At 39.3% G+C, this 25,770-nt stretch overlaps 1 protein-coding gene across 1 annotated transcript in view; it reads right to left on the bottom strand.

The window, feature by feature from the left end:
* Positions 1-25,770, bottom strand: part of ENPEP (glutamyl aminopeptidase (aminopeptidase A)) — a 35,116-nt gene that overhangs the window by 7,336 nt on the left and 2,010 nt on the right. Inside the window, exons 2-11 of the mRNA XM_010008967.1 lie at positions 21,758-21,899; positions 19,050-19,181; positions 14,837-14,957; positions 12,637-12,791; positions 11,903-12,016; positions 10,192-10,326; positions 5,869-5,934; positions 4,417-4,482; positions 2,981-3,132; positions 618-624 (exon numbers count right to left, since the gene is read on the bottom strand). Of these exons, the coding sequence (XP_010007269.1) occupies positions 618-624; positions 2,981-3,132; positions 4,417-4,482; positions 5,869-5,934; positions 10,192-10,326; positions 11,903-12,016; positions 12,637-12,791; positions 14,837-14,957; positions 19,050-19,181; positions 21,758-21,899 (1,090 nt within the window). The remainder of the gene's footprint in view (positions 1-617; positions 625-2,980; positions 3,133-4,416; positions 4,483-5,868; positions 5,935-10,191; positions 10,327-11,902; positions 12,017-12,636; positions 12,792-14,836; positions 14,958-19,049; positions 19,182-21,757; positions 21,900-25,770) is intronic.

A 25,770-nucleotide genomic window follows, 5' to 3' on the forward strand; every position in this document is an offset into this window, starting at 1 on the left:
ACCAATGTGTTTTTTAAGTTTCTTTAATGCTTACGTCTTTTTTATGAAACCCACTGTGTGCTTAGGTACATGTACATTTACAAAATATCCCTTGTAACAGAACACAGCATTGTACCATTACTTTTCAGTGTTCTAAAGATGTTTCTGTGCTATGACGCTCTATTCAAGCAACAAAATATCAGCCACTGGTGTGGTAGGATTCTGGCAGTTATGTTCCCTGAAAAGCAAAATTCCCTGAAGTTTCTGAGCACGTTCATGCTCTAGAGATGGGGAATAGCAATAGCTCCTTTTACTACTTTGTATGTGTCAATAGTTCTCAAAATGTATCTGGTGGACTGAGCAAGGGAGTGGAGTAAGTTTTTGACCAGTGTCCAAAGTTGATGTATTAGGCAAGTTAAAATGGTGCTGTGTTAATTATGTGCCTAAAGTTAAGTCTGAAGACTGTGCAATTTATCTGGGCTTTTTTTGTTTGTTTCTTTTGAAAAATCAATGGAACTGCTAGGCTCATGTCCTTCTGAATGCAATCTTAACCTGTTGGTGATTCCGTGTGCTGGAGAGGGTAATAATTACCCATAATTAGAGAGAGATCACATTAATGAATTTCCATTGTGCTATACTGTGTAGCTTATGGCCACTGCTCTGGAATATGCAGCCCTGTATCTTCACGTCATCTCAGATAATAATATAGCAGGGTACAAAGCAATTTAGTAAAAGATGTGGATGGTTATATGTGGATGGTTGGTGTCAGTGTTGATGTGTCTAGAGCTTTGTGCAGACACCAATTAATCTTTGCAATGCTGACCTAAGTGGTTAAGTATTATGAAACCTTTTTTACAGATCAAAAAAGTGAACGAGCTTAAGCAACCACTGTGATACAGTCACTAGGACCTCTTGCCTTTTTCAGCCTATTTTCCTTCTTCAAGACATATTCCTGACATGCTATGCTGTAGCTACATATTTGCCCAGCAGTACTATTTTAAGAGCTTAAGGTTTGGAATGTCTATTTCTTATTAGTTTCAGCATGCAGAAGAAGACTCCTTCAAGCCAAACAAGCTTGAAACAAGCAGAAAGTTCAGGAGACTAACCCTGCAGGGTTCAGGGAATAAAGCCTACACAAGGCCTAGAGTTGTGACTGCTTAAATCAGAAACCTGCATCTGGACGTGAAATAGGTCAGGTTCATCGGGGGTAGGATCCCTTCAGATTACTCATCCCCATCTGTGAGAGTGGAATGAGGAGGTATTCATTTCCAGTGGGTTCACTTTTAAGCATTATGGCATGGATTTCTGATTTTATTTTTAAGTAATTTATAAAAACTACATATTCAGAAACAAATTACCCTCTCACTTTGTGAACAGAATCGTAGAATCATAGAATCATTAAGGTTGGAAGGGACCTTAAAGATCATCAAGATCCAACCCTCCTGCCATGAGCAGGGAACCCTACCACTAGATCAGGTTGCACAAAACCTCATCCAAACTGGCCTTAAAATAGCCGTGGCAGCACACAGCTCAGCTTCTTGAGAAGTTTAAGTAGAAACAGTGCTGGGATTTCTACGCAAGAAATGACAAATGGCACTGTATTGTAAATCTTGAAGCCAAGAAAAAGTAAGATTCCTGAGTCTGCTGCCTCAGAGCATAGTGCAATAAATAACAATTTTTAATGCAAAGAAGTATTTTTGCCTGAATAACTTGTAACACCACTCTTCAGATGACACAGTGCTGTGGTTTGCATCTAGAATGGCTTCAAAAGTTTGCATACTTTTCTGCTTATGTTGGGAGAAATACAGCATTGCAGATACGTGGGTAATTATCTCATGGCATCTCTCCTGATCCCTACCCAAAACTGCCAATACCATGAGCCTTCTCATTCATCAAGCTTTTTCTTTTTGGTCAGAATGAAATAAAGTGGCCACAACTGCTTCTTCATATTCTCCTTGTTCTTGCTCTTTGTATTAAAATAACTAGTAGAAGCTAGTGGAAAATTGTACTTGGGTAGATTTAGTTCTAGTTCATAAAGGCATGTTTTACTGGTTTAATTGCATTGGATTAGTTCAAGAAAAGAAACCTTCCTAACATGGGTGAAGTTGAATCTCTTTCTCTGAAATATTAGCAGAGTTGTGTTGACTTGGGGCTGGCTAAGAATGTACACAATGCCAGCTCTGAACACTTATTCAGCTGGTTAACGTGATGATGCAGCTGAGCTGCTTTTCTGTACAGGTCCACTAACCCAAAGGTAGGGTTTATCTCCCATTAGGTTAGTAATCTGTTAATTAACAGGTATTCTCCTGTTTGCTATCCCATCTGTCTTGAATAGGGTAGATGAATGTCTGCAGCTGACTGGCCAAATAAGAGCCCAAGATGGCTAATTTTGACTAGATAACTATCTTTCAGATGGATAAAATCAAGCAATACTGACCTAAGTTAAATAGGAAAAAATAGCTCTTGGTGAGGATTAATAACATTTATACATGACTAGCTGTTTTGTAATAATTCATGGTTTTAAGACATGTAGAGAAGACTCTGTACTCTATGTGAAGACCTTGTGATATATTATAGATCCTATTCCATATAGGAAAAGAAATATATTATCATGGTATAAAGTATCTGGATCATGGTATCTGATTCTGGCCAGAATCAATTTCATGTCAGTGTTTCTTAGTGTAGCAAATTATAATTTGCAGTGGTTCAACAGATTACTTCAGTGATCACTTGAGTTGTTTTCAGAATCGTAAGATCTTCTGAGAGACCCTACACCATTTTACTTGGCTGTTTGAAAATGAAACCCTGAGACAATGGGCTGATGCTGTCCTAAATTTGAAATACTTGTATCTAACTTCCTGCTGCTTTCTTTTTAAAACAAAATGCTGTGAGTAATCTTAGCAAGAATGGGTGTAACACTCTCTACATGTATGCCAGTCAGAGAGAGTATCTGTCCAGTATTTCTACCTGTTTTAGATAGACATTTACAGCAGGAACTTACCCAAGATCAGAAGGAGGATGAGAAGCATCTGCATTTGGATCCAAGAGAAAACGTTTCTGTATGAATACTGAATTATCTCCCATCTCTAAAACAGGGTAGCCCATCTGCCTAGTCCATGTGTCCATGACTTCCCTCACAGGTTTGTTACTTGCCTATAAACAATAGGATAAGAGTGCAGTGAAAAAGCAAATTCAGTCCAAGGAGGGAAAAAAATTTAAAAATCTCTGATATTGAGAGGAAGGAGAGCAGAAAGGGGAAGAGAAAAGAGCAAGTTCAGTACAAAAAAATACTCCGTAATATCATTTTACAGTGTGTGTCATTGAAAGAAAGAATGAGCTGGAAAGTTGAACATAGAGGAAATGAGAAGCATGTGGGCAGGAGACTGTCCAATAACATGGACAAGAAATACTGAGGAACCTTTGAGGCCCCTTGCCTGCTCTAAGATCTCTCTAGTTTTTAATATTATTTTTTTTTAGGAATTAGCCAAACAAGACAGAAAGAACATAAAGAGGCTTTTCAAAGCCAGAAGTCTCCTTGCAGTGTGCTGGTTTTAAGCGTGAAGGAGGAGCCAGTATTAACCACCAGCAGCTGCACTAATGTAAAGTTTGATCCATTCTGTGGACCATGAACTTCTATCCTAGAGACAGGAGCTGAAGAAAGCTGCCACTGCTTCTCCAGACTGCCAACTGTGAGGGGTGTGAGCTAGGATCACTATTTCCTTCTTCTGATGAGGTAGATGGTGTGAAGATGTAGAGCACCAGAGAGAGCAGGAAAAAGTCTGGCACCAAGCAGATCATGGGGACTTGAAAGGATGCACAAAGTGTAGCTGGGGCTGTGTTAGTTTCCACAGCGGTGGAAGGCAAGGAAATATCATCAGGGGATGAACCTGGTAGTACGCAGATGAGCTTTTGGGTGTAATGAGACAGATGGAAAGAAACAGCCCAGCCACAAGGAAAAGGAAAGAACATAAAATGGCATAGAGAATGACCCAACTGGAAATCAGAAGCTAGAGACAGAGATAACCACCAAAATTGCTTGGGAATAAAAACTGTTGAGATCTTTCAAACAGCTAAACCTTGGTACAGGTAAGGGAGAGCAGGGAGTGCATGTGTGTGGTGGATAAGGGGCCTTTTCACCCATGAAATGAGCAGGGGGAATGTTTCAGTAGCAGGCTGGTTTTTAGCAAGGCCTCCTTTCTTGTTTCTAATTCCATTCCCACAGTCTTATGCCAACCAAAAAAAAAAAAAAAAAAAAAAAAAAAAAAGAGGAAATATATATTTGCTAGAAATAAGATGTCTTGGAAAATACTGGGGGGCTACCTAGCTTGTGATCTCTCTCTGGCAGAAGAGGTACAGAATATAAACATTTTGGGAAACTGAAATCAGCAGAGCAGATATGAAACATTTCTTAGCAAGGGTTTGGGTTGCAAAACATACCTCTTCTAGGGCTTCCCAAAATTGTTGTGTTTTGGCATTCTGAAATTGGTATTTCTTCAAATATGCCTAGAGAGAAATAGAAGACTGTGAAAATGCTACCAGCATTACCTTTCTTTGCCTATGAAAATAACACACATGTTCAAATAGAACTAGTTGTACAGCACATCTACCCATGAGTGGTAGTATTGTGAGTAGGAGGTTAAATGGATCAATATTTAGCTGATGAACTTCCTTTGTTTTCCAGTGTACCCTGTAATGCTAGAAGTCAGCACTTTCCAGCGTGACTTGTTAGTATGAGATACATTTGTTCTTGAAGAGTTATTTGTATTTTGTTTGAGTGGACATCAGCATACCATTCACAAAATTCTGTCTAATGTAAGATGTTTTTAGGAAAAGGAAGTTTTTTCAGATTTCACTAGCTGTGAACTCAGAATGGAAGTAAGAAAGTCTGGTCACCTCTAAGTTGCAATCAAATTACTATTACAAGGAATAACAGTATTTGGCTAAGTGCTTGCACCTCATTAACATTATTCCTTTACTGTGTTTTACCACCCTGCTGAGCGAGTGCTTTCCTATCCTGTTATCTGGATCCTGGTGATATCTAGTCAGTAGATGGTGCTGTTTGTTTCACTGGTAGCCACAGCTACCTACTTTAATGTTCTTGAAAGCTCTGAGGGGAATAATCAGTCTCTTACAGACAAGATGGCTGTCTTTTCCCATCTTGTAGACCTGTCCTGATTGAATATATGAAAGGGAAAATAAAGGAAAGAAAAACTGTCTTGTACTGGCCCATAAATGGGCTTTTCTGGAGAAAAGGAGGTAACAACAAATGTGCTAAATCTGCTCTGTAACTCTTCAGAGATGACAGATGTTGGCTCAGAGGAAAGGACAGATAACCTGTCTCTTTCTCGAAGGGTTCCTTTCTTGCATTTTTTCTTTCCATAGTTTTGTAGGGTCATATTTTTTCATTCATGAGAAAGGACTATGAACTATGCAACATCTCTCTTTTCTACTCCCCATTATCCTGGCCCTCTAGGACTGGGTGTCCCAGCATCAAGACTCATGATGTGGAGGAGCTTGTAAGATTTAAGATTGTCCCTGCATAGCAGGCTTGAATGGGTTGGAAGACTGTGGCCACATGAAGCTTCACAAAACTGAATGAAGAAACCTAGATGATGATAGGGTAGCAGTAGGGTGGAGGTTTCTCCACTAAAAGCTATCATGAATTTAGGTCCTCGCTGGCAAGCTATCAAATCTTCCGGCAGCTCACATCCTTGCGTCTGTGCAAGTGTGAAACTTCTTCCTCTAGATATTGCCCAGTCAGTACTGAAATTAATCAAATACTTTTGCTACTGATACCAGAATCTCTGATATTCACTTTGTGAATAATGGCTTTGCTACTGTCACAAGAGGAGGGGCTACATCTGTGGCATGCTTTGTTGCCACCATTACCTGGCAGCCTTTCCGGAAGAGTTCTGGTGTAATCCAGTCTTGAATCATTCGGAGGATCGATGCACCCTGAGGACAAAGGAAAAGGGAAGAAGGTCATTCCATACTGCTCCAAGACTGGATTTCTATTAATCTAAAAAGCGGTATGTCAATCAATATTTTATAAGGCAAAAATAGATACCATTCATCTGACTAAGGAAATATTTTTTCTAGTTCCTTTGTGGCATGGCATGCCTGCTTGCTGGAGCTTAACGGATGTGAGAGTTGGTCTTTAAGCTGTGATCAGATGCCTGTTTCCAAGTTCAGCTGTGCCAGCTGAGCCCTGCTGCTGGGGTTACTGTCTGGCTGTGCCAGTTCATGTAAGCGGGGCTCCCTGTGTCATTTTTGAACACGGGTGGGAGCAGCTGGGGAACTAGCCCCATTCAGCAGCACAGCCTGATAGAGGAAGTGACTTCTGCTGAATGCCCAACAGGTACGGAACTCCAAAAATGCTGCAAGTCTGGGGTTTGCATTTTGGGGATGACATTGCAAGTTTCAGAATGAGCTTTGTTGAGGACTGGTGTAAGAGCTTTGGCCTCTGAAGCAGTGTAGAATTCGGAGCAGATAAGTTACTTACTCAGGTGTCACAGAAAAAGAAAAACATCAGTTAGGAGCATGAAAGAAGAAAGAAACAAAGGGAAGACAGGAGAGAAAAATACAAGAGTCATGTGGAACAAAGAACAGATTGGGCACAAAATAATGAAAACCAAAAGCAGTGCAAACCCAATCTAAAACACAAAATACGATTTTAGGATTAGCATGTTTTAATTTTCTGAACTAAATCAAAGGGCAGCTGAGAGCCTAATGCTATGAATGGTTTAAAAATCCAGTTGTCCCATGAAAATAAGAATGATATCTGTAGCCTCAGGAAATACTGTCTCCCCTATTTACATGTCTGAGAATAACAACTTGACTGTATAAGTCATGGCAGAGGGACTGATATGCCTCAGACTGCTTTCCAGATTTTGCTACAGAGTCAAGGTGGTCAGCAGGTTATTCTTCTCTGATGCAGTAATTTAATGTGTTTGCCATGAAATATCTCAAAAACAATTGAGTAAAATTTGTAATAAATGTCCATTAGTGGTAATCATAAGGCTGCTTATGATTAATAGTGATCATAGGGCCACTTGTACGTACTAGGGTACCTCAGTTCCTCAATTTTGTCTATAATTCAGCCACTTTTGATCTAATATTACTGCTCAAAGACCATCCCCTCATATTTATATTGAAAGTCAGAGTAGAGATATGCACTTGTGCATGCATTTGGGAACAGCAAAGATTTTTTTTGCCTTAAACTGCAACATACAGTTAGCCCCTTACATCTTCCACTACTGCTTTTCAGTCTCTTTCCTGTACTCTCGTTGCTTCAATGTAGTCCATGATGGACTGCATTTGAGAAAACCTCATCCTGAAAAAATCACTGGTTATAGGAACTCCACTGTTTTCATACCTTTCATACCTTTCCTTTCTTTCAGCTGTTTGGGGAGGTTCAGGAAAGTGGCCTTGATGTGAATAGCTGGCCTTGTCTGATGGTGATGTGGGGGCGAGTCTTTTATCAACACCCACGTAACTTCTAGAGAGTTGTAGTAATTGCCAAGTATATGACAGTATTGTATGTGGTAGAATATGGAAGGTTTAATCAAAAAATGTGGGAGTCCAAGAGTAAATTTCTAGCAGAACTTATCTATGTTTTCTGACAAGGTAATCAATGGTTGAACTCCAAAGACAAAAAATCTCATTGCTGCTTTAATACAATCTTTCAAACTAAGAGAGGGGATTAAACTGGAAAAGAGGTGAGATGCAATTACTTTTTAAGAGCAGATTAAAAAAATTATATACATTCATTGTGTAGTCACCAGGTCTACTCTAGTACAGCTTTCCTAGGTGCGTAAGGCCTTACTGATCATATGGCAATTAGAGTTTCCCTTACAGAAAACATTGCAATGACTCCACAGAACCCCAGGCAATTCATTAGAGTTTTAGAATTGTATAAGCCCTGTAATTGTTCTGGTAAAATGAATTAAGAGTATTCCAAATTATGCTTTGTTTAGTGATTAATATTATCACAAGGCTATTGTTTTTATAACAAAAATGCAAAAGAGAAGCCAAAATAAAGCCAAAAAGAAACAAGCTAATTTTGTTCCACATTTGTATGTAAATGCCAACAATAATTTGAGCTAAATCTATGCAAAGACTTTCTCATTCAATCCAAATTATATCCCAAGCCAAATTATATCTCAAGCATACTGTTCTCAAACAATACACAAGTCCTCAAGTGTTTTCACTTAAAAAAAAATAAAAAAAAAAAAATGAGTTCATGTAGCAACTATCTAGGCACAAAGAAATTAGTAGAAACTAGGATTTTTTTTCTCCATTGTTTTTTGAGACTATGGAAAAGTGTCTCTTGCTTAGCTCACCAATAAAATACATTTTGTCCCAAAGTATTTGATTTAGTTTTTATTTTTTTAAATTTTATTTTTGTTAGCTTGATTTAAGAACAGTGTTACACAATTCAGGTTTTCCCATGGTTTATGATTAGACTGTGAGGCACTTATGATGCAATAAATACTGGTCATATTGCTGGACAGAGGATTTAACAGTTGAAAACAGAAAACTGATGGAAATGGATGTATTGGGTCAAGCTAATAAAAGTAATACCTATGGCTACAGACTCTAGCATAGCTAAAGTCAATGCAATACATACTTTATATGATAATGAGGGTTGGAGGGTTGGAGGTTTAGCTGATAATGAGGGTTGGAGGGAAAGCAACAAGCAGGAATTAATAACGGCAGATTTTGTGTGTTCAGAGGAAACTTATTATGGCAATAGGTAGGAAACACTGACAGAGTCATACAGGAAGCTGTCAACACAAACACGGTGTATCAAGGTCAGAAGCAACATGGGAGATGGCTGGTTAAAGAAGGAGTGAGCAGAGTCCCAGTTCCTCCTTCACCTTGGTGGCATATATGGTGGTAAAAGAGAAGAGGGACAGGGTTGTTCCCTTCTGTACTTCTTTAGACTTGTCTCTTAATGCACTGAAAAAAATAACTAGAAAAAAAATAACAGTGCTGTGAGAGCACTTGAGTCAATAGACACCCTGGTTAGATACTGGAACGTCTGGGGGAGATCTGTTTTGTTCCTTGTCTAAGGATGAGATGGCTTGGGATGTATCTGATGTGGAGAGACAGGAGCTGTCTTCTGCCTCTTAGCCTGGATCCTGATGACCACATCAAAGTGGTGACCCTCAGCATGACTGCTGGCCTCTCTAGTGCTCTGGACATCAAAGCACTTTTCCACAAGTGCTGAGCTCCTGGCTACTGCCCCAGACAGCTAATACTTTCAGATGCTGTGGGTTCAGGAAGGCCTTTGTGCCCCCTGGTTACAACAGCAGCTGGTTGGCACCAGCATCCCAGCATCTTTCTGCTAAAACAGACCCAGTATATTCTTCCACTCAGTTCCAGCTGGCTCCTTAGAGAGCTTTTGTAGGCACAGAACCCACCACCACTCACAGAGACAGCCCCAGGATGAGCAAAATCCATGTCAAATATCTAATGGCATGTCTTCTACCACCTCCTGGACTATAGACTACTGTACTCCAAGTTTGTCCTGAGCTCTTCAGCTCTCAGTGAAATCTAGAGCTGACTTATCTTCCAGTTTAGGGGCAATGCCAATAGAAGCTGGTATAGCCCATCTTTGCTAAGGTGGCAGGGATATTGTAAGCAACATGAGACAAAAGTTATTTTCTCATTTTTACTGCTTGTTCTCCTTCCTTGCTTCCTCAAAATAGGAGTTTTGAGGAAGCTCCAAAGGTGTGATGGAGAATTGAGAGAGAGGATGCCTGGACATCTACCCTAGTATCATCTGCCCTTGCGTTAAATTATGAGGCTTGATATAATTGTGCTGTATCAGCACATGAGGTGATGGAAGAGGGATGTACTTAGTATCTGGTTTAGCATAATTTTAAAACCGTCAACTCTGGTAGCAGAAGCTGTTGACACTGTAACTTCCCTGCATCTCTGCATGCCATGAGCAGGTTTGCATGGCACACAGTGGCTGGCTGAGGGTCTGGCTGCACTGCTTCTCTCACAGTCACTTCTGACTAATTCATCACTGACAATAGTTGGGAATGTCCCAGACTGGGAATGTCCCAGATAAAAGATGCACACAGACACAGCCCAAGTGGGTTAGGATTTATGATTATGAGCTCCCTTAACTTTTATCTACTGTCCCTAGCCTTTGCATTCCACTGTATTTGCATCCAAAGTCACAACAGGAGGAGGTCCTACCTTACTGTAGGATATCCCATCAAACACAGAGGTTATTTCAGCTGGAGATGACACGCTGACCACAATTGGGTGGGAGGACAGCAGAGAGTCATCCTTCATTACAGGAAGCACATCCTCAATTAAAACCTGTTCAAGCTGAGAAAGAGAAGAAGTTAGAATAGAAACAAAGGCAAGCCTATCACAAAAGAAGTGACTTGAGCTGCTGCTTACTTTATGTCTGAGAGGTGAGGGATACGTTTTTTCCCTAAGATAAATTGCTTTTTGCTAATCCTGTTTTCCCATGTGTATCATAACAGAAAACCCCCATGTTAAGCAAAAAAAGAAGACTTTGTTACCAATTTCAGCAGTGTAACAATATCTGCAATGCATTATGGGCTCTTCTTGCAAAAACGGAGCTGGAGAGGAAGAGAAGGAGGGAGGGAGGAGGCAGGGTTCCCCATAGAGAGATTTATAATTATTTTTTTTAAGTGATCATAATTTAAAGAAAAGATTAAGTCAAAATCCCTGGATTTCCTACTGAATATTGACCAAAAAAGACTAAATTTCTATTTATCTTTTCTCTTCTAATACTCACTAGAATGATAACACTGAAATAGCTCTAGATTTTAAGTGAACATGTTGTCTAGATAGAAAAAAACCATAGATTAAATTTTAGGATTAGTAATTAATTTTTTTCTTATGGAGTTAGCACAACAGATCCTCTACTTCAAAGCATAGAAAATGTGACTCAGGAATGATTTTTTTTTCTCAGCCTCACATAACATGGATGAAAAGAGATATTTATGAGGAGCAGGGAGAGAGGCAGGGGAGGCACTAAATAAGCACTGCCTGCTTCTAAACTCACTAGTCTCAGAGGCTAGTTTGACAACAGGTTCAGCCTATGTAAAACTCACCCTGCTTCCTTCCACTGGCATATGTTATGTATTTTCTGGTAGCCAGAATCTCATTACACCTGGAGAGCTGGGGGAAATATGTGTGCTATGCACCACTTCTCTTTGGGAGAGGAGGAAGGAGAAAGCAAGAAACCTTCCCTTATTCACACACTGTTGTCATTCCTCAGAGTGTATTGGGTATTTATGGTTACCCTCTTTGTAACCCCCTAAAGTGGCTCGAGTTGCTTTTGCTGCACAATTACTGCTGTGGACCATCCACTATCACTACCTATTTTTACACTGTGCAGAATAGAGATGGTCTGACTTGGAGCATTTGAAATGACACCAACAATGTTAGCTGAATGGGGGATCTGACACATAGCTCAAGCTGTGGAGACAGGCCCAGGTTCCAAACCCTCACTAGGTCAGATGACGTTCCTAAGACAAGTCTGGTATAGAGACACTACGACCTAACTAAATAAAGAAAGCTGAATCTCCATCTTCCAGAGCCAGACCTTTAAACAACCTCGCAAAATCTCTAGGGCTCTGTCCAGAATCCAAGTAGGTTTTAATTGCCATTATAATAAACAAACACTTAACTCATTTGTTAAAAAATAATTACTCTTCTCTGCAGAGTAAACCTTTACAAAGTTTACTTTAAGTAGTTTCAGACTATAAAATAGGTAGGTGGAAAAGCTTAAACCACCTTTTTCTTTATGTTGCACTGACTATGTTATTTTTTTTTATGTATATACTTTAATTGTCCTTGTTTAATTTTAGTTTTGAAAGAAGATACTCCCCCCAGCCCCACCTACCCTCCACAAGACAAAAATAATTACCATTTGCCAATCTCCTTCTGTAGCATTTACTCCCAGGAACTCAAAATAACTGGCAAACCCTTCATTTAACCACAGGTCATCCCACCAGTCCATGGTCACAGTATTTCCAAACCACTGCAATTATAAACGTTGAAAAATGCAATGTTAGCTAAGTGGTAAAGGTACATCTCAGTATGTTGCATCTCCACATAGAACATGCATCTGTTTCTTCCTCTTGCTAGATGAAGATTATTCTAATTCTGGAGTTTAAATAGGAATTTGGGCCTTGTGTTAAAACATCACTTTTATAATAAAATTACACATTACTAGGGAGATTGCTAATGATTGCTAATTGTGTGCCACTGAAAATACTAGTTTCTTCCTCTTGATTTGATGATTTGTGCTTGTAAGGATATGTTTTCAGACTGCCTTCCGCAGTGTATAGTTGTCCCTATTTGCTTGCTCAAAAGAGACATCTGCACATGCAAATAAGCTCCTTTAAGACATTTCAGACAGATTTTCATAAGCTGGCTCACAGTCTGGACCCAAGCATCTAACTTCCTGAGAGAAATTCAAAGACAGTAGTTTTGGTACTTTAAAGATAGAATGGGGAACTTTTAAACACCATGTTTTGCAACCAGATTGTGAGCACACTTTGAAGATGCCAAGACAGAGTTAGTGGCACTATTTTCAAGATTAAAATGTTGCAACTACACATTTGAAGCACTATAAATGAATCATGTGCTAAAATGTACCTGATGAACGAGCTCATGGGCTATCACAGCAGCTACTCTCTGTTTGTTGGAAGTGGCTGACTCATTGGGATCATAGAGCAGGTTGGTTTCTCTGTACGTGATCAGCCCCCAGTTCTCCATAGCACCTGTCCCAAAATCTGGAATCGCTATTTTATCTGCATTGAAAGAAAGAACATGGTTACCACTGTATCTTTTAAGCCACTTAGCTTGTCCTCTTTCTGCATATTCACAATCTGTTTCGCTTACTGGTTTTGGCCCTGGGTTAGTGCTGTGCACTGCAGTCTGTAACCTGTGTTTAAGAAGCAGGCAGCTGACAGGAGGCACTCTGGCTCTGCAGAGATTGATAGTGCTAGTAGGATCAGTTGCACTAGCTGAGGATCTGTCCTGCGAGGTGATGTTATGCCACCTCCTGGGAGTGTGTATATTATACATTACTTTGGCTCCAGAATTTAATAGTATTGTCTGGAGATGTGCTGTACGCAGTAAACCTCCTGAAACTATCTGTAACATAATGAGGCATGTCATTGTTTGTCACACTGCTGTATTAAAAATATTTATTGACAATGTTAACTGAGGTAAATCCCCTGTGCAGTGAACAGCATCTGCCTCTACTCCTGGCAATTTGTGGGGGTCACTCATTTATGGTCAGTAATCAATATGGCTTTAAATGAAAATTTCAGACTCAATTGGACTGGCATTTTCTTCTGCAAATAACAACTACTGCCTTTGTATGTGGGTTAGTGAAAAAGTACAGATGGACTTAAAACTGAATAGAACAAACAACCCTCACTTCACCCTAACAGAAGACAAGAATTACTTCTTTTAATTTAGACAACTTGATTACAGAATCAAAGCGGATAGTCTGTCAAGGGCTTCACTAACAGTCCAAATGAGGATGACAAGGAGAAATGCAATGCCAGAAGCCATAAATCAATGTGAAATACAAAACAAAAAAATAAATAAAATTATGTAGAAATATATTTTATTCATCAGGTTTGATCTAGATTACTTCTAATACTGAAGGAACAACATAGTAAGTCAAGATTTGTGATCCAACAAGTAGACAGTATGAAATCTATAAGAGCATCTGCTCTTTGATACTGCTGTGCTGGGGTTACCAGTCCACCCTGTAGCACAGACAGGCCCCTATCCATACACTGATGTGGTGAAGTCATCAGGATTTTATGGAAATAAAAGTTTGAATATAAAGCATTAGTGAAATATAGTCCCAATTATTATTGAAGACCAGTGTGTGAACATATTGTACTGGTTTCCCTGATTCACTTATCATTGAAAATGCAAACAAATATTTATAGTAAACTTAGATGATGTTTTGAAAGGAGGAGGTAAAAATCTGTTGTTGAAGTAATACAGACTGGCTTGATAAGTCCATGTATGAATAGCCAATAAAAGGTTTGCATAACACTGTTGATCATCTTCAAACTTTTGGGTTTGTTGGGTTATTTTTAACCCTGTTACATTGCCTTAACCTGTTTGTAGTTAATGTTTTTCCATCCTTTTAAGTTAATGAAGCTAATTGAACTACCTATTCAGAGACCTTAGGAGGGAGCATTTCCAAAACTCTGATTACATTCCCAAATTTATTAGTTCAAACTGCACAAATCAGATCCAGAGTCCAGATGGCCCAAGCTAAAGGTTACCCAACTGCACTACTTTTTCTTTGTTTTGTAACCATGGGCTAAATTTGATAGCATGCCCACTCTTGTTTAGCTCTGAGTCTTTATTTAGCCCAGCAGTAGAAACTACAAATTATATGCTGGAGCACATTCATCTGTGGACATATACCCACTTTGCACTAAGGTTAAGAAATAGTATGACATACTCTCTGGCAGCTTACATCTTCACTTATCTTACTGCTGACTTTTGTCCAGAAGTTCCCATGGAAGTGATACATATTTTTCTCAAACATCTTCTGGCTCTATTTTAGCTCATGATGTTCCTTTGTTGATGACACTAGTGTTTCCCCTGTTTCTTCACAAGACACTTGAAAGTAACCATCCCAGGAGCAGTCCTTCAATCACATCTTGGACTACACTGGTACAGTTTTAAAACATCCTGACATAGTATAAGCGGTTAGCAACAAATGCTTTGATGATGTTTTCCATCAAAGCACAGAGACCCATATGAGAAACTTAACCATGACAGTGAATTAACAACATGAAAAAGTATAAATAATCACCTAGTTTTGGAAGAGAATAGCTCAAATTAAAGTAATCTTCAAAGAAGTCAAATACAGTTTTTGTTACATCTGCTGCATATTTCGCCGTGTCGTTTTGCTGGGGCTGGGCATAAACTCTTAGCTGTAAAATAGAGAGAGACAATTAGGGCAGAGTTCAGTTTAATGAAATTAGAAGGTGGCAAGCATTGAAAAATCTTTTAAGATACTGACCTATGCCACTGCAAGTTTTCTCTAAGAGGCTGTTTGAAACAGTGAATTTTGCTCCCTAACACATTTATTCAACAAAGTTTTTCAAGTGTTATGCATAAAGGAGACCAAGTTAGCATAATCTGTGCATGTTTTCCACAATATGCCTAAATTGTAAAACCAGCAAGATCCATGTCCAGAAGCTCACAGTGGCCAGGCTTGGAGTGGGGCCCGGATACAATCCAATGTCTCTTTCCCCAAGGCCTGGTTTTCCCAAGGAAGCCTGGGTAAGCACAACCAAAAGGAATAATTATTTTTTTTCTGAGCAGCTCATTAATCTGGACTGATCCCATCAGGACAATCTTTAGGAACACAACTGTCCTGAAATTTGTCTGAAGCCCAGAATGCCTTAGTTTCTTCAATTTCTTCCTAACTTAACTAGTGTCATCATAATTTCATCTTGTTCTTGTATGTTTGAAGACCTCAGAACCACCTCTGAAGACAGTGGTTTTACTAGATCTGTAACTCTTTCCAGACATGCTGGCCCATACAAGTTGAGTGGCCATTTGCCCAGGACCTCTGGCCATACAGGCATCCAGTCACAGCTGTGGTGCCTGATGGGCTGCTGTACCTGTGGAAATCCCAATCAGAAATCAGCTCTCTCTTTTCCCACCAGGCAGGTCCAGGAAAACTGGCATGTTTTGCAGCCCTGTGTATGATGAGTCACCATTTCTGTGTTCCACTCTGAGCATTTTTTTTCCTTGAACGCAAAAAACGGTGCCTTAGTGCTGACCTTTCCATCCCTAAGGATTGGTGCCTGGGACTGCTTTGTCTCTTACTGTCAAGCAATAGGAAACCTCAAGCCCTGGAGGACTAGAGGCACCCATAACCATAATGAGGTGGCCTATAGCTTGAAAAATCCTTTTGGAATGTTATTTCCACACTGTGAAGACAAAATTTGCCTTAAGAATTTATGGAAACTTTCAAGGGTCTTTCCCTTGATCTCTTTGTCCCAAATCTCACACAAATCTCTGCCCCAGGGCAGAGCCATGGTGCTGGAATGTCCACTGGTAGGAACTGTAGGCTGCTTTCTTCACTATCCCCCAAAATCTCCAGTGTGGAAAGTAAGAGATCTTTACATGGAATAAAGTTCCTGGCTTCAGGAAAACCGATCCATCTCATTTTGCAGACTCTGCTTCTCCTATTAATGGTCCACATTCTTCTGGCTGTCTTGTTGTGGCTTGTTTACTCCTCAATGCTGTCTTACAGCCAGGAGTTTAGGGTCACAACTGAGCAAAGGAGACAGCCTACTCTAGGAGCCCTCTTGGAGCCTGATAATGCATTGATTTCAATACCATGAAATTACACTTCCTCCAACAAGAGAGGAGGATGGGAAAGTGATCAGAAATAAAGCTGGAATGAAAAAAAAACCCAAAACAAAACAATAAAAGCTTATGAAATTCAATTGAGAATCCATTCCAGCCAAGGCATTTCCCTCAGGGTCAGTATGCAATTACAGTCTGCAATTTCCACTTCAGTAAGCTCTTTACCCAATTTAGCAGTCTTTGGTCCCCTAGCTGATCCATATTAATGGTTTCCAAAACCTCCAGCATGCACTAGAACTGACTTTGGGTTTAATCTGTAAAATCTCCTCTGCAATTTTCCAAACCAGACACTTGGTACCTGACAGGTAGACAGCTCAGGAGCATCATTTCCAGCTGCAGGTGCATTTCCCACTATTCCTTCCATTAATGTCTTTGTTAGGGCAATGGTTTTCAGAGTGAATGACAGTCTTTTAAACAATTTTCCATGTCATGTGAGCTGTACTGTGTTGCTGCTGTTTAAGAAAGCAATATATTGCTCACACAGATACTTTATGTTGAATGAGGGATTCATTGCTAGCAATATATACAACAAACTGTGGAATGTTCTTTTCAGCAGTCAGTGAATCTAAATACCTCCTTTCTTGGCTGGGCTTCAAAGCTTTTGGAAATAAACTGTTTGATTAGGAGAAGGACTTCTAAACGTCGGATTAAAAACTCTAAATATAGCCTTGTTTTCCTGCGGAAAAGGTAATTTTTAGTGATGGAGGTACGTGGCTCCCTGAATTTAAAACAGTCTTACACATATAGTTTATATTGATTAAACAATGGCCATGCTGAGAAAAAGGAAACAGTTATGATTTTAACCTCACTTAACCAAGTTTTCCAGTGCAGGCAAGTCCTCAGACATTGTGTACTGAATAGTATTAATAAAATAGGTAGTAATCAAGGTCTGAATTAGTTTCTTCAAGCAACCTCTGCACTGACATGAGTACCCCTGCTTCTACAAACACGCACACTAATTACTACATTTCAGTGAACACTTGCTTCTACTTAGAAAAGCTACAGTCAGGATCATTGTGTGCTTTAGTGTTTTGCTTGGGGGAAAAATCCCAAATAATGTCCTTAGAGCCATACTCTGGAGCGGGACAGGGACAACAGAGAATGTTAACTTTTGCATCTAGAAAGCAGAGCTTTGCATACATCTTCAGCACCTTTTTTTTTAATCTACCACACAATGTTCTACAAAAGAGGCATAAATTCCAACTCTTAGAATAACTAAACTCTAGAGAATATCTATCGAGGCCAAATAACCAAAGTCCTGTCCCTGATAATGAAAGGAGCAGCTGCACTGGAGAGCATCTGGTTGACAAAATTGTGTGGCTGAGTGGCCTAAAACACTCTCCTGTTTTGCAAATTACTCAGCCAAACAGCAGGGATCTAAGAATATTGCATTGCTATCTCAACCCGGGCTCCATTTGCTTGCCTAAGTGTAATTTAGCCTTAGTTATTTGTCAAGAAATAATGTAAGCATACAGCATGACACTAGCAAGGACGGAGGGGAAGGGGCCTCAGCACGGCGCTGCACCAGGAAGTCTTCGCTGAGATTTGGGATCAGCACTTTGGAGATCTATACAAGGCAGATTTTCACATCAGTGGACAGACATAGGTAGGGAAGGATTTGTGAAGTTTTTTTCAGATAGAGAAACTCAGGAAGAGCTTCCTTGCTAGAGGACCAGTGGTTTGGCTGGGGTTAGCTCTAGATTCCCTGTCCATTGGTGGAAGAGGAAGCAGTAAGAGCACACAGCCCTGGGTTCATCCTCTGTCTCAGGTGAAAAAAAGATGTAAACCAATGAAAATTAACAGTGGGTTGAGCAACCCAGACTAGGTTTAGACTAAATAAGGCGTTTATGTTGAGGGGCCAATTGTTTTCAGGCTTTCAGGTTGTGATTCAGCATGTCTTGTGGTCTCCACATGCCTGGTCAGCTGCACCTTCAGGAGGTTTGTATCTAAGTGAGAACTGGATTGAACTGCCTGTTGCATCTAAACAAAGGAGCTATTTTAATTTTATGGATTCAGATTCAAACATACTCACTTTATTAGGGCACCTACCAAATATCCAGCTGTTTCCAGCCTGTTATGCAGGCACTTTCACTTCTATACTTACTTGTAAAGAGCTTACACTGGGCAGTTGTCTTTAGCCACTGTCATAAAATAATGAGCATTAGAGCCAATACATAATGGCACATAGTATTGTAGTCCTACTTTTCCATGACTATAAATAGGAAGACAACAAGTACACAGATTAACACCTTTTAACCCACAGAAAATTGCGAAGTATTTGTATCCATGGCCTGTGAATCTTTTGTACTTCTGGACTTACAGTTTCCCTCAAACTCTGGACCTCAGGTCAGGGGTTAGGTTGGAGAAATAGTGTTCCTTCCTTACCCATGTGCCTATATGGGAGGTACTGACTGGAATCTCACCAAGATAGGGGGCAGGGAAGTACTGCAAAACACTAAGTGTAGTCAAGGTCAGAAGGACCACCGTGAGCACCTATTCTGATAAAGTAAGCTATATAAACTAGGCTATAGGAAAAGGAAAAATATGTTCCTGTTTGTATTATAAAAAGAGATTTAAAAAAAAAAAAGCAAATCATTGTACATCTGTAATCTGAACCATGTTTAGGCTACAACAGGACTTACAGGCTTTCCACTAGCAGATATTCTCTCTACTGGCTGAAACTGGTGCACTGCAAAGCATACCAAGTAGGTGCTCATGGGAACTGACTTCTCAAAAGTTGTCCGATTCCAGCCATCACCCAGCGGTACAGTTTCCTGCAGAAACAGAAAAATAATTAATTTGTTTTTTGGAATTGCAAACACATGCAGAAGAGGGTACAATATTTCTTGAAGCCTACAACTACACAGAAATGATAAATTAACTCTCCAGGTTCACCTCTTCTGGCATCCCCTTGCTGACGGCAAGAGAACAGACAAAATGTTTTTTTCTGCAATACTGCAATACATTAAATATGACTTTGCTTTTCTGCACTAAAGAAGTTTACCTGGTTCTAATTTTACATCAAGGATTTGAAAGCCTTCACATACGTAGGAATTCTGCCAACAGGAATTTTCCAGTGTATAATAGTGTATTTTGTTGTTGAAATAGTAGCATAAAATAACATAACTTTGGACAGATCAGAGAAGAGACTGGATACACTCCTCTCTGAAATACATGCATCATAGAGGAGTCAGGGATTGCAGAGATATGGCTTAGGATAAAGACCAGCCTAATTAATCTATCCTGAACTCATTCAGATATGAATTAGCACTGCTAATTGGTGGATTGTTTAAAAGTACATCATGATTTAGTGCTGATCATAGTTTTGTTTAATACATTTTCCCGAATGTCCTTAACTCTTAATTGAACTGTATGACCAAACTTGAAACTTGTTTTATGTGACGTCCTCTATTTATTTCTGCTATTCATTATCTGTATTGCCATTCTAATAATGTTTTGGACTTTTTACTAGATTACTAACTTGAATAGGACAAAAGCTAGCAACATGTAAAAGACACTAAACTCCTAGAAACACAATACTTCAAAAGATTTGTTTGATATAAATACAATGTTAAAAAAGCACAGATCATGAATGTTGCAGGTAAGAGGATTCCAGGAGAAAAAAAAACTTTTCACAAATATATTCTCAAACTCCTTTTCACAGAGATATTTGCAATCTACTTTTCTATTATTTTACTCATTTTGAAGATATTTTGATATCTTTTGTTCTTTCAATGAAGTCAGAGCTTCAATGAAAAAAAAAAGATAACAAAAATATTCAGGGAAAATGCAAATTAAATGTACAAATTTCCAATTTTGCTGAGTTGATTTTGCGAAGTTGATTATAAAGCTCTACACCACCAAAACTACTACACACTTGTAACACACAATGTACCTTGCATGTACAAACTGTTACATTTCCATCCATTGAGAAGATTTCCCAGAGATCTTTCACTACCAAGAACGAAGGTAGTGACCTTGTGAACATATCAGATGAAAACATGTCCTGCAATCATCCTGTAGTAAAACTTGAATATGACCACAGCATAGTCTACATTTTCCCACCTGTACTTGGATTTTAGCAATTAATTAACAAGTGACAGGTAGCCCTTTGAAAGCTTATTTCTTGTATGTCCATACTAGAGGCAAGGTCCACATGAAAAAGTGTAAAGTAAATCTCAAACCCCACTAAATCTTGATAACATCTAGTCTTATCCTCTCACCTTCCTTGCCAGTATCTTCACTTACCTGAGGTGTGTGAGGAAAGATACAGCAAACACTCTTCTTTCATGAGTTTTTTATCAAAGTGCCCAGTGCTCTTTGATATACAGAAGTATTTTTAGTAAGAATAGGTCAGAGCTTTAAATTTGCAAAGGGTCTAAGAGGCAGCTGGGTCAGACTGGTAACAGTTGTCTCAGCTGTATTGCTAGGGGATAGTTAAGGTTTGAGAAATTCTTTAAATAAAACAATACACAGTAAAGCAGATCTTTGCTTTCTGGGTGAGGGAGTGACTGGAAAGATGCAAATATCAACAGCCTGGAGGCTGGATGCTCTTTTTTTTTTTTTTCTTTTTTTTTTTTTTTTTTTTTTTTAACTTGGCACTTAATCTCCCACTTCAGAACATATTCATTAGAAATTATACGTTGCACTACACATTCAGTTAAACTATTCATTAGAAGCTCTCTCAGCTGAATGCCATTCCATTTTCCTACAAAGGGCCCAGAGATAGATAATTAATGCCATTGAATTTCCTATAAAACTTGGAATTTGACCCACCAGGTCCAGAAATAGATTATTTCAGAAATTACAGTCATGGTGAACTGACAAGTGTCCACACCCATGAGCTCACAGATGGGCTTTCAGACCCTGTATTATTAAAAATAATAAACCTAGACTTTTTGCCATTAGATTGTAGTCAGCAGAGTTTTGCTTTGGAACATTATATAGTTTCAGTGATTATTTTATACTTCTCATCTGAGAATCAGCTGTCTTCCAGAGTACTCCTTCTCATAGTCCACTTTGTTTGACTTAAGAACCTGCCCTTACCCATTTATAGTTAGTAGAGTATACTTATCTAGAATATCTGAGTAGAGGACCAGCTTGCTAAAGACAAAAGAGACGTTTCATTTCTGGTTTAGATTTGGCTCTGTATTGCCATGTTGTGCACTGGTGGACCACTGGAAGTCCTAAACAACTGACCAGTCCTGTTTTATAGAGTATTTATTAAGCATTAGATTTACAGTGTCTGGGTGGTAGAGTCTGAATGCACAAGGACCTTGAAATCCATGGTATCTTTCCAGTGACTTTACAGAACCATTCCACTTAGGCAGAAATGTTGGGAAATACATACCTGTACTGGCATGTTTGAGAGTACTTGGTACGTGTCTTGATGGATGATAGTTATGGTGTAAGTTGCCTTTTTGTTGGGCTCGTCGAAGCAAGGAAATGATTTCCGTGCATCTGTTGGCTCATGATCAGTAGCTGCAATGCTCCTTAAACAAACAACACATTGGCAAGCCTTCATTATATATAGCTTTTAAATCTTATCTGCAATTTCTAAGCTTTTTTTTTTTTTAATTTTTTTTCACAAACTAAAGACAACTACAAATATTTGTGTGTATTTGTCCATTCATAAAAGTAGGTTACATCAGAAATGCACAAGCTGACACCATACAGGCATGTGTTACCTGAAAGTCTGCAAACTTCCTCTGGGTTCCAGAGCAAACTAAAGCCATTTTTTTAGAAGCCAGGCAGTAAGATATGAGTGACCCCTTAAGGATGATAAAAATTTTGCTCACCTTTCTGATGAGGCTTCCCTTTTACTTTTGTGCCTAAAATAAACTACTGATGGAAGGAAATCTACAAGGAAATTAAAGTTCTGGTGTAGGGATATTTACTTAAGTCACTCCATGTGTTATTTACCCACTAGAGCATATCTGGGGATTAGAGTCTTGAATGTCTCCTGAGAAGACACCTTGAAATAGCCTAAGTGCTCCCAAAGTCTCATCCTGGTTGTGTGTTTCTTTTTCTGCTGCTACCACATAGTTTTCTGCTGGTGCTGCTATGGTCCCCTGACTCCATTAAGGAAACTGCTGGAAAAAGTATTGAAAGTGCAGGTTAACATCCTAGTACATAACTGATGCTATGCTAGCCATGTGTGGGGGGTTAGAAAGTAATCTCAGTTATGCAAAAACAACTGGAGGAACTAGACAATAGGGGTCAGATAAAAAAAATAAGGTGAAGGTTGTGAATATTTGTATTATGTGCTCACTTCTCGCAGTGACATCGGGCTCCCCCATTAATGAACCATACAGTGGCAGAACAGATTCTCCAGTGATTGATGGTGAAAGGGGGATCACAGATGCTTCTTCAATTAATCTGGAATGTTGAGCATTTTCTGACAGCACTTCTACAGCTGCTCCAACTATATTAAGGTTTTCTTTCCAAAAAGTAATTAAAAGTGTACATCATAAATTACAGGCATGCAGCAATCCTACAGGCTCACTTGACAACCAGTTTTTCAATGTTTCTGTTGGCCTTGGCATTTCCCTGTGGTGCTTAAATACTAAACTGGTCATTAAGAACTTGTAGCAGCAGCAAGGGTCATTTACAAGCCTGATGGAGGTAATACATCTGGGTTCTTACCATTCAGGTTCACTGGAAAAGTAACTCAAAAGTTCATGGGCAGAAAGCATAATGAACATTCACCTTAACATAGCTTCAGGCTCAATAGTTTCTTTTGCTTGGCAAATTGTTTGATGTCACTCTCTACTTTTTGCAGGATTTGAAAGCTGTTTCGCAATTAAGTTAACTTCAAGTCCTGAGGGCAATACTTCACAGCTATGTATAAAAAATTGGCTATATATTTTGACACATTTATGTCTTGTTCCTATAGACTGATAACACTCTGATGTCTTTGTTGATTTATAAGGTAATAAACCATCTATCCTCATATATTTATGGAGTCAGACAGACTGCAGCAGTGCAAAATCTGCAAAAGTGCAACTACCATTCCTATGGGGTAGATGATGAGAACTCCAGGTAATGGCATGGGTAGAAGTGGCACTGGAAATGTGAAATGTTGTAATTTCATTTCAAGTGTATCATGTAGTTTAAGAGAAGTTTTTCTTTTCTGCTTGGTGGATTCTGCCCTTCTACTGGCTGTTCATGTCCAGACCTTTAAATGTAAACTAGAGGTGACAGTTGTAAATATAGTAAGAAGAAGTAAAGATCCGACTGAGGCTGCATCTAGCTGTTGTTCCCAAAATAAAATAGGGCTGTGTTTAGGAGCACAATGAATTCCCTTCCTCTCCCCCCTTTTTTTCTTCTCCCAAAGCACAGGGAGTTAGGGCAAAAATCTTCCCTCTTGAACTAATCAAAGCATTTTTCTCTCAATCTTTCCCTTTCCCTAAATTCAGATTTATTGCTTCTTCTAAGACAATTTTTTCCTTGAGGAAGAAATCCAGAACTGCTACTTCTGTACACTAAAGAATATTTTGCCTTTCCCTAATCGCTAAAATCCTTGCATAGTCTCCCTGTTAGAGATGTGACCATCTAAGTATCTTTTTTAAACTTCTTGTTCTCCTCTTATGGAGAACAGAGGTAATTCCTATAAAAGGGAAGCAATACCTTGTCATTAATAGTAGTGCAAAATGAAAAAAAGCTGCTGTGACATGTTTGTACTTCATTTTCAGAAGAAAATAGAAGGGAATTTTAGCACATTCCTTGAGAGGAATTAATGAATTAAAAGAAAACATTACATCAGGCAAGGAATCTTGTTATGCTTCTTTTCCTAATATCTGCAGATAACACAATTGTAACATATTTATGCAACATGCAAAGTAGGGATAGGGAAAGTGTGTTGTTCCCCTTTTATCGATGGAGAAATGAAATGTGCAGAGAGAGGAATAGCTTTACTAAAGGACTTTGGTTCTTACACTGGCTTCAGGCATTCACAGATCTGTTTAAAATCAGCATTCTCAAAGTTCCTGCTTTCCTGCTCCCTACCCACACACACATGCCAATTTAAATACTTGTGTTCCCAAGGTATCTCAAGATCCACTTCTGGGCATGTCCAAAAGAACCTTTGTCCTAACAGTGTGTGATCTGTCTGAACAGGATTCCCAAATGAGGCATTCTCTCCCTAAGCCTCCTAAGGATCCCAGATTTGCAGGCATGTTCAGCACGTCTACCTGTTTTCCACAAAACGTGGTGGGAGATTTGAATCTAAGCAACAGCAGAGCCTGGACTTGTGCCCAGTTTGTAAACAAAAGGCATTATAGCAAACCTTTGCCCTTGCAAATAGACAGCTGGGGAGCAGCTCAGCCCTGGGAGCTGACTTTCAGTGTTCCTAATTCTCTCAGCTGGTCCTGCTGCTTCTAACACTGACCAGAAGGGATGGGGGAGTACATTAATTACATGTTGGCTCGTATTTTCACCTCAGCCCCCTTCTCTCTAGCATCCATTATTAATAGACTTGCTTGACTTTTGCTACTACCTGATCCAATTTGTATTTACTTACAACATCACAAAAAAAGGAACTATCTAGGTTGAAACTGTCCAAGGGTGATGTTTGTACCAGGCAAAGGCAAAATAAAAAAGCTAATCCTAGCCAGTATTGGTTTTGAGTAGAAAGCCAGGGGGAAATGCAGTTTTAGTAATAAAACCCTTCCCTCACCATCCTCCCTCATCCCATCCTGTCACCTACCCTCATTCTGCCTAGCAGCAATTTGGCGGGTGGTTGCTTTCATTTCAGAGCTGTACTTATCACTATCCTATACATCGCCTCTTCCACCCCCACAAACAATCTGCCCAAACTTAACCACACAAAAAGCATTTCAGAAATCATCATTCACTCATTCTTATTAAAGCCTTTCTCAAGCCTAACAAACAAACTCACGCTCAAGTTCCTTTCTGTATTGAGTATTTTCAGACTGCTGGCTAGAATCATCTTTGCAACTGTAGCTTCTAGCATTCAAATCAAGAAGTGGAAACCCTCTTGAGGTGAGTTCACATTTTAAGATGTCTTTAGCTCACAAAGTTCTCCTTTCTTCCTGATGTCAGATACTTGATCCTTGTCCTTCTACACTGTCTGGATCTAAGGGATGGCACTCACTGCTCCTGCTCTGTGACTCAGGAAATCTGCGCTTTGGTCCTGCTTTTCTGGTGTTGTAAGAAACCTGGGACAATTAATCTAATATCTATGTATTCTTCACCAATGAAAAGGACATAATGCACCTCAGCTTAAAAATATGCTAAAAGGTTGCTAGAACTGCTTCAGGAACGTCAGATGCTCAAAGTATAAAACCAAAGCACCTTCGAATTCAGAGCACTGCTGGGGTGATAGATGGAAGAAAACTAGGG

The sequence above is a fragment of the Chaetura pelagica genome, unplaced genomic scaffold (assembly GCF_000747805.2).
Source record: "Chaetura pelagica isolate M959 unplaced genomic scaffold, ChaPel_1.0 scaffold221, whole genome shotgun sequence".
Lineage (NCBI taxonomy): Eukaryota > Metazoa > Chordata > Aves > Apodiformes > Apodidae > Chaetura > Chaetura pelagica.